Source organism: Elephantulus edwardii, unplaced genomic scaffold (assembly GCF_000299155.1).
Source record: "Elephantulus edwardii isolate Elephantulus edwardi_28Jun2011 unplaced genomic scaffold, EleEdw1.0 scaffold00012, whole genome shotgun sequence".
NCBI classification, from domain to species: domain Eukaryota; kingdom Metazoa; phylum Chordata; class Mammalia; order Macroscelidea; family Macroscelididae; genus Elephantulus; species Elephantulus edwardii.
Genome location: NW_006399762.1, coordinates 32259592 through 32273907, shown reverse-complemented (window position 1 = coordinate 32273907; position 14316 = coordinate 32259592). Strand labels below are relative to the sequence as shown.

General features: G+C 37.0%; 1 protein-coding gene across 1 annotated transcript; it reads left to right on the top strand.

Annotated features, from left to right (window-relative positions):
- Window positions 1-907: 907 nt before the first annotated feature.
- Window positions 908-1541, top strand: LOC102851193 (40S ribosomal protein S8-like). Its single transcript, XM_006881119.1, has one exon. The coding sequence runs from the start codon at window positions 912-914 to the stop codon at window positions 1536-1538; it is 627 nt and encodes a 208-aa protein (XP_006881181.1). The 5' UTR covers window positions 908-911; the 3' UTR covers window positions 1539-1541.
- The last annotated feature ends 12775 nt before the right edge of the window (window positions 1542-14316 follow it).

The following is a 14316-nucleotide window of genomic DNA, read 5'->3' as shown; positions in this document are numbered from 1 at the left end:
TCAGATGGAAAACAAACACATGAAGAAAATGCCTATCTCCAAGAGAGATGCAAATCAAAACAACTATGAGATATCATCTCACCTCAATAAGAATAACAAAATCCAACAAAGCAGCAAACAACAAATTCTGGCAAGGCTGTGGAGAAACTGGAGCCCTTATGCATGGTTGGTGGGAGTGTGAAATGGTGCAACCACTATGGAAGGTAGTATGGTGCCTTCTCAAAAAGTTGGAAATAGAAATACCGTATGACCTAGCAACTCCACTACTGGGAATTTACACTAAAGAAACCATAACCACCACCCAAGCAGATACATGTACATTCATGTTTATTGGTGCTTTGTTCGCAGTAGCAAAGAGTTGGAAACAACCCAAGTACCCATCAACAAATAAATGGATAGCGAAACAGTGGTATTCACACTAGGCAGCATTGAAAAACAAGGAACTCATGAAATATTATACAAAATGGGTGACCCTGGAGGACATTATGCTGAGTGAAGTATCTCAGTGGCAAAAGGACAAATATTGCATAAGTCCACTGTTGTAAAACAGGACTGACATTGGGGTTGAGGGAAGACAGAGAAGGAGGCAATGAATGATGTATATTGCATTGAAACAGATGAGGGAGAGAACTGCTTAAAAGGGATATATGATTAGGTATTATTGTCATGACATGAGTCCAGAATGAAGGCTGCACAGTGGAGTGGGCTTGGGGGGGAGGGATTATATAACAATGAAAGAGTTTTATTTTTCAAGGAGAAGAGTGAATTGGGGGGTTGGGCAGGGAGAAAAGTGCAACAGTGAATTAATGGAAACCCTACGTCTCTGTAAACTTTCAGTAAAATTAATTAAAAAATTATATAAAAAAATTAAAAAGGGCTTTGGGTGTTCTCTTTCCAGGCAGCGCGGAGCCATGGGCATCTCCCGGGACAACTGGCACAAGCGCCGCAAGACCGGGGGCAAGAGAAAGCCCTACCACAAGAAGCGGAAGTATGAGCTGGGACGCCCGGCTGCCAACACTAAGATTGGCTCCCGACGTATACACACAGTTCGTGTGAGAGGAGGCAACAAGAAGTACCGTGCCCTAAGATTGGATGTGGGGAACTTCTCCTGGGGCTCTGAATGTTGTACTCGCAAAACAAGGATAATTGATGTTGTCTACAACGCCTCCAATAATGAACTGGTCCGAACCAAGACCCTCGTGAAGAACTGCATCGTGCTCATTGACAGTACACCATACCGCCAGTGGTATGAGTCCCACTATGCGCTACCCCTGGGTCGCAAGAACGGGGCTAAGCTGACTCCTGAGGAGGAAGAGATTTTAAACAAAAAGCGATCAAAGAGAACTCAGAAAAAATACGATGAAAGGAAAAAGAATGCAAAAATCAGCAGTCTTCTAGAGGAGCAGTTCCAACAGGGCAAGCTTCTTGCATGTATTGCTTCCCGGCCAGGCCAGTGTGGCCGTGCAGATGGTTATGTGCTAGAGGGCAAGGAGCTGGAATTCTACCTGAGGAAAATCAAGGCACGGAAAGGCAAATAAATCTCCCTCCCATTTTAGCACATGTATTAATAAAGGTGAATAGAATAAACTTTTCCTTGTTTATTTGCCCGAAAAAAAAAATTAAAAAGGAATTTATCATCCAAATATTAACAGTAGTGGCAGTATTTGTCTTGATATACTACGATCACATTGGTCTCCTGCTTTAAGTATTTCTAAAGTTCTTTTATCCATTTGTTCACTGCTGTGCAATCCAAACACAGATGACCATCTCATGGCAGAGATTGGATGAATCTATAAAACAGACAGAGATAAATAAGACAGAGTATCTCGGGAATGACTTAAAATCAGAATAACCTGCACTATAGCTGGAATAAACTTTAAATTACTGTTAAAAAAGAAGAGGTGTTCTACTTAAACAAGCATATTTATATGATTAATTTAGCTACTTATATATTTCTTTCTTTCTGTTATATGTGTGAATTCTGCCCCAGGAGCAGGTTGAGCTGTCATTTCTCTCAGAAACATTCATGACTTTATTTGATACACTTTTTCAGTGGGAGGCAGAATCAGCTGGATGAAAATGGTAACACAAACCTCACTTGGGCAAATCACCATCACCACACATGGGCATGTCTGTGTGGGCTGTATAAGCGAGCTCAATGTCTCTTGATGTGTCTGAAGGAGAAAAGGCTGGAAAAATTCAACATGAAGAAAGATATGAGGTAGCCTTTGTGTATTGAGTGGAGGAAAAGGTCCAAACAGTTACACAAGATGGAGATGAAGAACCTGTCAGGAGTGTGTGAGAGGAATGCAGAGAGCAAGGAAGGAGCAGAAAGCAGTGCTCACTCACGAAGGACGCATGCCACCGCTAAGGAGGATGATAAAAAATGGCAAATTACGTGGAGAAAGTGTGGAGGACTAGGAGTGAGACCAGTCTTTGTGGTAAATGTAGAAGCAATTTCCAAGTTCAAACTGAATGAACTTGACAACTTTATGCAAAGTGAAAAAAGATGGTGGAAAAGGTGAACATTTGGTCTTGTTTCTATATTGGGAGCTCGGTGGCCTAGTAATAAGAAACTGCACAAAGGCACACAGTTCAAACCCACCAGCTGCTGCTCAGGAGATGGCTGGGCATTCTCCTCTCTGTGATTTACTGCCTCTGAAAATGCAGTGAACGGTCAGTTATGGGTCACTTCCAATGAGACAGCACACAACAATAACATTTATTTATGGTAAGCAAATACATAGAAACTAAAGGTGATTAGTGATTGCCAGGAGTGAAATGGAGAAGGAAAGGCAATTTTTAAAATAGTATAGACATTATATATACAGTTATACAATGATTTGGAGAGAAACAGCGAAGATGATTATGTAACTTGAAGAATGTAAGCAATATCATTGAATTGTCCACATAAAATTAAGTCTGTATATTTTTTTATTACGTATATTTTCACTACAATGAAAAATTTGAGATTAATAAAGATTTATCAGAAACCTAAAAGAAAAAAGTGCAATATTTATGTTGGTTTGAATCCACTAGCAATGCCATGGGAGAAAGATGGGCAATCTCATTTGTGATTTACAGCTTTCAAATACCCCACTGGAACATCACTTGTGAATTAGTTCTGACTTGATGCCAATGAAAAAATAAAAATTCCTTAATCAAGACAGTTACTATATGCTGTCCTTTGTATTCACTTTGCTTGGGTTTGTAGAATATAAGATTACTTTAATCTCTCAGTAGAAGTTTATCAGCCTAAGTCCTATGTAATTTTTGCCACCTACTTCATCTCAGATATATTTAACTCCATTTATTTTTACATCTAAATGCATTGTTATACAGAGTTTTCAATACTCAAATATTGGTCTCATCAGAATTATATAAACCATTTTCTTCTCAGTGTGAAAACTTGCACATCTAGTTCACAAATACTATATTAGTCTTCATTCTATTACATTATTTTTAAAATCATTATCTACTGAGAGTATAAAATTATTTCTGTCCCTTATCCATGCTTTGAATTTCCTTTAATTAAATGACTTTTTTATTTATGCCAATTATATTCACGTAATTTTTTTGGAAAAGGCTAATTTTTGTTCATGTATAATCTTTCAAAATATTTTATCTATATTGTCATTATGCATGCTAGCAGCACCTTCAATTTAGTATCGTCTGCAAATTTCATTAACATATTGTTTACTCCCATTTTCAGGTGATTAATGTAGATATTAAACATGATCATAGCTAACATCAATTCCTCCAGAACTTCACTGGGTATTTCTTCAAAATAAAATGGCATTATTCATCATTATCCCCAATTTGTCACTCTCCCATTAATTTTCTTTTCTGGTGGCAAAATAACTTAAATTTTACTTTTAAGAGGCGATCTCACTGAACTAAAATAGATTTAGTCTGCTGCCTTTCTCGTGCTTATTAGTGATAATTCCATAAAAACTGTGTACAATCTTATTGTCCTATAAAATTAATTGCTTATTGTGAATTATCTTTATGACAAGATATCTATTCTTAAAGAGGTTTTAATATCTACCAAGTTTCTCAAAGGGCATGTTGATAGCCTAATGGGTAGGGAATTATGCTACCAACCCAAAGGCAGACAATTCAAACATACCAGCTTCAGAAGGAAGATGGATGATCTCCTCCAGGAATTACAGCCTCTGAAAATCAGTAGGAGAATCAACCATGATTTAGATTTGATTCAATGGCAAGGAGTTGAGTTTGGAAGTTTCTCTAGGGCTTAAAAAAAAGAGTTTCTCTTCTTACAGTGAGTCTAAAAAATGCTTCTTATGTTTCACTTGTAAATGTCAATTCCTAGACAACTAAATTATACTTGTACTTTTTATATTGCCAATAGGAACACATCTTACTAGAATGCCATTGGCTATTCAATCCGTCCTCATTTTTAATTGGCTTGTCTAATGTTACTTATCTTTTAATTTAGATGTTTTAGAAGTATTTTAGTTAAAATACATGTAAAGATGAAAATTTGTACTGGTTACTGAAGTACTTTCTTTTCTTCCAACAGGTCTGATATTTTTTTACAAGAGTTCTCAAAACAGAAGGGGAAAAAAGTGGATAGTAACTTAGAAGAAATAAAGTAAAGGGTATCACAAAGAATGCAGTATTTTCCTATGTAAAATATAGGAGAAACATAAATGGGGGAAGGGTCAAGATTTAGTATTTATGTAAAAGATTTTTATTGATGAACTTTGAATAGCTAGGTACTCTAGTATTTTTTAACATATAAATCTTTGGCTGTGATTTAAATAATAAATAGTTAAAAGAGAAACACAAAATTTCCACATGTAGTTTCTTCTTTAATAAAATTGAAAATACTATTATTAGTTTACAATAAAAATAGGGAATATTTTCTATCCATAAATCTTTTTTTATATATCCTCTAAAATATCTTTTCTATGTGTAACTGCTTATAGATATCTACCTAACAATCTACCTAACAATCCCATCTGTTTGTATGTGATAACATTATCAATGTGGGAAGAAATCTATTCGTATATCCTGATCTGAAATCCAAATTTTTCTTAACAAAATGTCCCAACTAAATTTTCCTTTCACACAAGAGTTTGTCCTTATTAGGGAAGATTCCTTGCCAAAATAGTATATTTGCTATTGTATGCATAGTCAAAGAGTTGCATTTAGCAATCACATCACTCTGATATATAAACAATATGGCAGGTAGTTATTGAACATTCAAAATAATCAGAATACCCAGAATTCCACTGGATAAAAATGTAAGATTATTCTTAGAGGCAGAATGAACAAATGGAATAAACAAATATCTGAAGCAATCTAGCTAACCTGGATTGGAATTTTGTTCTGCCACTTATCAAAGGAGCTCGGATGGTGTAGTGGCAAGAAGCTTTGCTGCAATCCCAAGGGCTCATGGTTTGAGACCAGCAGCTGCTCCATGGGAGAAGGATGGGCAATATCCTCTAAAGCAATTAACTGCATCTGGAATCCTGCCAGAGAGTCAGCAATCGGTCAGTTTCAATTCCATGATATAATACATGCACACACACACACACACACACACACACACACACACACACACTGGAATTCAGTTTTCTTTTCCATAGAATGTGTAGAATAATACTAACATTGCAAAATGATTAGATTTACCAACAGAATGCAGTTCCTGATTAAATGTTCAGTAAATTGCATAAAACTATGACTGTAGAATGAGTATAAGGATCCAAGGTGGGGACGGGGAGGGTGGAAGAAGAGGGATGAGGATGTGCAGGGGGGTGGAGGATTAATTAGTGGATTGTGCAATTTCATGGGGGGGTGAGGAAAATTAGAAGAATCTGTTCTGGAAAACAATGTATTCTAATTTTGCAAATTAATATAATAATAAAAACAAAATACCAATTTAAAAATGTTCATTAAATGATATCTATTGTTGTTGTTATGTGCTGTTGATTCTCCTTTGATTCATAGCAACTCTATAAACAACAGCTCTCACACCTGCTCTGCCCTGATACACACCTACTCTCCTTATTCCAGTTATTGTATTGATTCATCTCATCCAGGGCCTTCCTCTCTTGTGCTGTCCCTCCACTCTTCCCAGCATGATGTTCTTCTCCAAGCTGGTCCCTCCTGACCATGTGCTCAAAGTATGTGAGATGAAGCTGCCAAATCCTAGTCTCCAAGGAGAAACTTGGTTTAAACATCTCTAAGACAGACTTATAACTATTAATAACATAGTTATTAATGACGGGTTTGTTCGGTGGGTTTTTTTTTGGTTTTTTTTTTTTTTTACCCTAACATAACCCTTCTTGTTGTTGTTGTTGTTAAGTGCCATCGAGATATAGGAGACTTATATGAATGAAAGACCTGGACACTTGCATAACTTTCATCCTCTCTCCAGATTCATAGTGTTTCTGGAGGCAAGCTATTTCAGAAGTGGATGTCACTCCTGCTTCCAAGCTTGTTTTAATTGCGGAGCTCCACCAAACACTGTCCACCATGGGTGATCATTCTCGCATTTGACACATCAGTGTCGCAGTATTCAGCTTCATAGCAACCACGAGTTACCTCTGTACAGCAAGTGGACAGACCAGGGTTATACAACCAAGAAGAATGTTTGACCAAGGCTAGGAAAAGTGTTCTTGTGTCCTATAATGTGAATGTTGTAGACAGAGTAGGGTTTTGCGACCTACAAGAATGTTTCACCAAAGACAATTAAAAACAGGCCTGAGGGCTACGGATTAGAGCACACACCTTTAGCTTGGTAGCATCACTTTCTGTCCACTAGACCAACTTATCTCTCTATATGTTGTTGTTCTTGTTGTTAAGTGCTGTTGATTTGTATGCGACTCATAGCAACCCTATGAACAAAAGACCTGGACACTTATGTAACTTTCATTGTTTCTCCAAGTTCATAGGGTTTCCAGAGGAAAATTATTTCAGGAATGAATGCCACTCCTCCTTCCATGCTTATTTTAATCGGAGAAACTCCACCATGGGTAATCATTCTCGCATTTGACACATCACTGTCACAGTGTTCAGCATCACAGCAATCATGAGTTACCTCTGTACAGCAAGTGGACAGACCAGGGTTATACAACCTAGAAGAATGTTTGACCAAGGCTAGGGAAAGTGTTCTTGTGTCCTATAATTTGAATGTTGTATATCATGGAGTTGGAACCAACCCATAGCTGCCCCTGTTGAGTTTTCAGAGGTAGTTAAATCACATGGGAGGGGATTACCAATCCTTATCCTGTAGAGCAGCTGATGGATTGAATTGAATAAGTATGGTGAAAGGAAATAATTCTGATTGCCATAATTTCTGGTTTTAAAACGTGGAGTAATGCTTTGTTCTGTTTGAACAGCTGCTTCTTGGTTCACATGAAGATCCCACAAGAATATCATTAAAGTGATATGCAATTTCCATTCTTCTCAATATAAGCTAGACTTTGTTATGACTCACATAGTTGAAGGCCTATGCATAGTCAATAAAACACAAGTAAATATCTTTCTGTTATTCACTGCTTTCAAGAAAGGTCCAAATGATATCAGCAAAGGTCCAAATGATATCCTTAATTCCGTAGCCTCTTCTGAATCTGATTTGAATTTCTGGCATTCCCTGTCTAGCATTCAGCCATTTTTGAAGAATTTTCAGCAATATTCTACTTGTGTCTGATATTAATAATCTTGCTCAATAATTTCCATAGTTTCTGAATCACCACTTTTTGGAATAGACACAAATACAGATCTCTTTCCATCAACTGTTCAAGAAGCTGTCTTCCAAATTTTTGCCATACATGAATGAACATGTGCCAAGGCTACATCCGTTTGCTAAAATATCTCAGAGTACTGAGGGTACCATGGACTGCTAGGAAAACAAACAGATTCATCCTGGAAAGGGTTAAACCGGGCTTCTTGGAGGCAAGGGTTCTGAGGCTCAATCTGACATACTTTGGACATGTTGTAAGGAGAGATCGGTCCTTGGAGAGGGACATCATGCTGGGTAGGGTGGAGGGACAGCGCAGGAGGGGAAGGCACTCTATGAGGTGGATTGATTCAGTGACTGGGGTAATCAGGATGGGTGTATCAGAGACAGCCTGATTGGCACAGGACAGAGCAGAGTTTAGGGCTGTTGTACATAGGGTCGTTATGAGTCGCAAGCAACTTGACAGCAACTAACAACAACAATGTTTAATCAATTCTTGAACCCTCATTTTTTTTTTGTCAATAGTCTCAGTGCAGCTAGGACTTCTTCAGTAACCTTGCTTTTTAATAATATGCTACTTCCTAAAATAGTTCTGTGTCAACCAATTCTTTTTGTTACAGGAACATTAACTCATCTTCTTTAGATGCCTCCGTGTCATTCAATAATTTGCCTATAGAATTCTTTATTATAGTTACTCAAAGCTTGAATTTATTCTTTTGTTCATTTAGCTTGAGAAATGTTCTTCTGCTTCAGTTTTATAAATTCAGGTCTTTGCATATTTAATTATAATTCTTTGTTTTGTCTTCTCAAGTTACCCTCTAAAATCTTCTACTCACCTTTCTTATTTCATCATTCTTTTTGTTTGCTCTAACTTCTCTTGCCTACAAGAGCAAGTTTAAGTCTATCTTAAAATTAATTTTGACTTTTTCTTTCCTTCTTGCATTTTAAATGATTGATCTTTTGCTTTTTCTATAGCTGATACCCTAGATAGTATCCTAAACCTTGCCTGGTCTTCTGTTGTTGGTGTTCAATGTAGCAAATCCCAAATCTATTGTTAAGATGGTTTTAAGTTCAAGTGAGATAAGCTTAAGGTCATATTTGGCACTTGTAACCTTGTTTTTATGTTCTTGACCTTTGGTTCAAACTTGCATATAAGCAATTGATTGTTCCATAGTTGATCTCTAAGCTTGCTCTCACTGCTGATGTTGAGTTTTCCACTGTCTGTTTTCACAGATTATAGTAATTTAGCTTCCCGTACATTCCATCAAGCAAGATCCATGTATACAGTTGTCTTTGATGGGGTTTCATGTCTTTGTTAAAGAATTTTCAAGTAGTAAGTCTTTGACTTTATACAATTCTATCATGTGATCTCTGACTTCATTTATATCTCTTAGGCTGTATTTTCCAACTACTAAACTTTCTTTGCTTTCAGCCTTTACATTCTTCTGGTTTTTAAGTAACATCAAATCTAGTATGACTTAGAGTGACTCTATAAACAAAAGAACAAATTATCCTGTGTCACTCTCATCATCTCCGGCACACTTGATGTCATTACTGCATTCATTGTGTCAACTCATCTGGTTGAAGGTCTTCTGCTCTTTCATCAACATTTCACATCCCAAACACAATGTCCTATATTGCTAGGAGAGGCTCTTCCTTGGAAAAGGATATTATACTTGTTGTTGTTGTTATTTGCAGAAGCAAACTGCCACATCTTTCTACCAATGACCTTCTAGTTAGCATTCATGCCTTTAACCACAGCACTACCTAGAACTTTTAAATTTATTGTATTTTAAAATTACATTTTGTTGTTAGTTACAAAGGTGCAAGGTGCTGTTGTTTCTGTTGTTAGACATCATTAAGTTTATGATGACTCATAGTAACCCTATGCACAACAAATCTCAACCTTGCCCTATCTTGTGCCATCCTCATGATCTCTGTTATGCTCTTTCTTTTGTTGTTTTTAGGTACTGTTGAGTGTAGTATGACTCATAGCAACCCTATAAACAGCAGATCTGAAACTAATTTTATCCTAGGCAATCCTTATCATTGCTGACATACTTGAGCCCATTGTTACAATCACTTACTCAATCCATCTCTTTGATTGACCCTGCACATTTCCAAGTTTGATGTCCCTTTCCAAAGAATAGCCCCTCCTAACAACAAGCCCACAATATGTTAGACAAGGCTTCATCATCCTTGCCTCTAATGAGTATTATGGCTGCACATTTTCCAAGACATATCAATTTGTTCTTTTGTCTATGGAATATTCATGACAGCTGTGATGAAATGTTTATTCTAGTCACCAGTTACTATTAATACATTTTGACCTCATGTTCTATCCATTTCAGACAGTAGAATTTGGTAGAAATCCTAAATTTCTTCATCTTTGGCATTTAGTGGTTGATGCATACATTTAAATAATAATCATATTTACATATCTTTCTTGTATGCACGTGGATATTACACTTTCAGCGACAGCATTCTATTGTAGTATAGATCTTGGCATGTTCTTTTTGCAAAACAATGTGACACCATTTCTCTTCTATTAGTCATTTCTGGCATAGTAGATCATAGAATTGATTAAAAATAGTCAATACCAGTCTTTTTCAGCTCACTGAATGCCTAGAATATCTATTTTGATGTGTTTCCTTTTTTTACAGTTTCCTATTTTTCTCAATTTGTTTCCCTGATTGTCAAGAGAAATTGAAACATTTGCATCTCTTAACATTTGGTAACAACCTGAAGTTGGCTCCTTTGCCTTACCTATAAATCAACACTATACTTATACCTCAGGTTGCTTTGCAAAGATTGTCCTCTGCTTCTGTACTAAGCTTATGATCACACCTTGATTTTTGTTGCACTTTTGTTTTTCAATCTCTTCCTCCCACCTTCTAAGATAAAACAGGGGGAAAAAAGTATTTCTGCTCAAGTCCTTAAACAAAATGCCAAACGAAACAAAACCAAACCTGTTGAGTTGATTCTAAATCATGGAGAGCCTTCCACTGGGCTTTCCAGGCAGTAAATATTAATGAGAGGAGATTAACTCAGGTTATCCCAAACAGCAGATAGTGATTTTGAGCTACAAATCTTTCAGTTACCAGTGCATTACATGTAACCATATGCCACCATATTGCAATCTTTCAAAATTCTTACATAATTTATTGAGATTATAAATTAATATAGTGATAGTATTTTGGATTAATTTGTGCATAACTTTTAAAACTAGACTGAATTTGAACCTAGTAAATGAGTATAGACTTTATTTTCTACTCACTGCAGATGAGTCTATTCCAATTTGTAGTGACCCTGTAGGTCAGAGTTGCGCTCTCATACAGGATTTCCAAGACTTTAATCTTCCTGAAGCAGAAACCCATACCTTTCTCCCACTGACCTTCCAGATAGTAGCCATCACAATCTAGTACTTTTTAAACTATTATTTTTATTGTTATTGGTGTAAGTTTACACAGAAAATTAGGCTTCCCTTTTGAGAAGGTCTACACAAATTGATCAATAACATTAGTTACATTGTTTTTCTGCATGCTAGTTTCCCTGTTCCTTTACCTTCTCATCTTTGCTGTGAATGAAATATTACTGTACTTTTAAGTATTTAAAGCAGGGAACTAATAGGTTGAAAGTTGAATTTCACTAATAATATGGTCAAACTGCAAAGAGTAGAGAAAGAAACTACCAGAATTAGAGGATTTGTTTGGAATTTTATAGCTCAGTAGTGAAGTTCTTGATAAAAAAATGTACAAGAGATATCCTCAGAAATGGAAAGTAAGGGACAGTTGGGTGATTTGCTTAGGATGCAAGATTTAAAAAATTTCTGATTACTGATAAATATGCTGAAAAAACTTATTGTCACCAAGTTAGAACCTACTCAGAGCTGACCGTCTATGAGTTTTTGAAGACCTTGAGGAGCGCAGGAGGAGATTGCCTATCTTCCTCCTGCACAATCACTCATAGACTCAAACTGCCGGATAGGTGTAACTCCATGTGAGCTAAGCCACCAGAGCTCCCTGGTAGGTATAAGAGGCAATATACAAACAAATAAGCAAAAATTCAATCTGAGGTTTGAAGTATGTGTGTCTGGGAAAAAAGAATTACTCTGGATTTTGCTCTTACTGTCAATCTTTATTGGTTTGATTTTTAACCAAATAAACTTACACACGCTGGATTTACAAGATGTCATGGCACTAAAGACATCATCATCAATGTCAGATGGATCTTGGCAGAAAACAGTGCCAAAGGAATGGCTATCTGTGTTTCATTGGCTATGCAAAGGCATTTGACTGAGTGGATCACAACGAACTGTGGCTAACCTTGAGGAGAATGGGAATCCCAGAACACTTAATTGTCCTTATGTGAAACCTATACTCAGACCAGGAAGCAGTCCTCAGAACAGAGCAAGGAAACACTGCATGGTTCAAATTCAGGAAAGGAGCGTGTCAGGTATGTGTCCTGTCACCATATGTTTTCCAAACTGTACACATAACAGATCATTCAGGAGACTGGGCTTTATGAGGAGGAATGTGACATCAGGACTGGAGAGAGATTCAACAACAACCTGCGATATGCAGATGACATAACCTTGCTTGCAGGTGGCTTGAAGTGCTTGCTGCAGAAGGTCAAGGACTGTAGTCTTCAATATACATTGAAGCTCAATATTAAAAAGACAAAAATTCTCACCACTGGGCCAATTGGCAGCATCATGATAGATGGAGAAGAGATTGAAGTTGTTAACAATTATAGCTTACTCAGCTCCAGAATCAATACTTGTGGCACCTACAGTCAGGAAATCAAATGACAAATTGCACTGGAGAATATGCTGTCAGGGACCTCTCCAGAGTACTGAAAAGCAATGGTGGTCAGTCTATAGACTAAGACGCACCTTATCCAGGCCACAGTTTTCACAATTACTTGCTATGTATCAGAGAGCTAGAAAATGACTAAGGATGGCAGAAGCAGAATTGAACCCTTTGAGTTGTAATACTGGAGAAGAGTCTTGAACATTCCACGGACTGCCAAAAAAACCAATAAGTCTTTCTTGGAGACAGTGAAACTAAGTTTTTTCTTGGAGACTAGGATTTTGAAGCTCTGTTTCACTTACTTTGGTACATGGCCAGGAGCCATCATGCTTGGAAGGACATCATGCTTGGAAGGATGGAGAAACAGTGCAGGACCCTGGATAAGATGGATTTATACAGTAACTAGGGCAATGGGGAAAGGTTTGTTGGAATCAGTAAGATTGGCTCAGGACAGGACAGACTTCAGAGCTTTTGTACATGGGATTACTATGAGCTGCAGGTGACTCAACAACACATAACAACAATAACAAAATTGCACATCAACTATAAAGTATACAAACTTGGGGTGGAAATTTGGCAATGACATTTCAGACAAGTTCCATAATAGAAGTTTTCAGATACTATAGGGTATCTACAAGAAAAAGACCAATGACCCAATAAAAATTGGGCAAAAGACATGAAAAGACTTCACATTTAGATGGCCAACAGACACATTAAGAAATTCTCAAAATTTGCATCTCTCTAATAGCTAGGGATTTTGAACATTTCATCATGTGTATGCCATCTGAATGTCCTCATTGGTGAAATGTCTATTCATATTCTGTGTTCATTTTGTGATTGGATTGTCTACATTTTCCATGTTGAGGTTCTGGAGTACTCTATAAATTTTAGATATAAGTCCCTTATCAGATATATCATTGCCAAATATTTTTCCCAGTCTGTGGGATTCCTTTTAACTCTGTTGGAAAAGGTTTTTGATGACATAGGGATTTGATTCTTAGACGGTTTCATTCATCTCTTTTATTCTCTCCTTGTTATAGGTTTTTCATCATGCTTGGAAGACTTCATGCTGTGGATTAGGGCTGTTAGAGTTCTTCCTATATTTTCTCTGATGAATTTTATAGTCTTTGGTTTTATTTATAGGTCCCAGACCCACATTGAGGTGTTTTTTTTGTATAGGATGTGAGGAATGGGGCTTGCTTAAGTTTTCTGCAGATGGTTTTCCAATTATGCCAACACAACATGTTAAAGAGACTGTCCTTTCTCCACTTAACTGGTTACATATTCTTGTCAAAGATCAGTTGATCATAGCTGAATGAGCTGATTTCTGGTTCTTAATTCTATTCTATTGACCTATATGTCTGTTGCTGTACCAGTACCATGCTGTCTTGATCACTACAGCTGTGTAGTAGAATTTGAGATTCGGGAGTGTGATGCCATTTTGCCTTGATTCTGTAAGAAAGATGCAAATCGAAATAACAATGATATACTATCTCACCCCAATAGCCATAGCAAAGTTCAACAGGGAAGAAAGCAACAAATGTTGGTAAGGTTACTGAGAGATTTTCACTGTTGATGTAAATGTAAATTGGTATAAACACTATGGAAGGTGGTCTGGCGCTTTCTCAGAAAGTTGGATGGTACAATGACAGACACATAGATCAATGGAATCGAATTGAGAATCCAGAGATCAACCCATCTATTTATGGTCAACTGATCTTTGACAAGGAGATGAAATCAGTGAAGTGGGGGAACGACAGCCTTTTTAACAAATGGTGTTGGCAAAATTGGAAA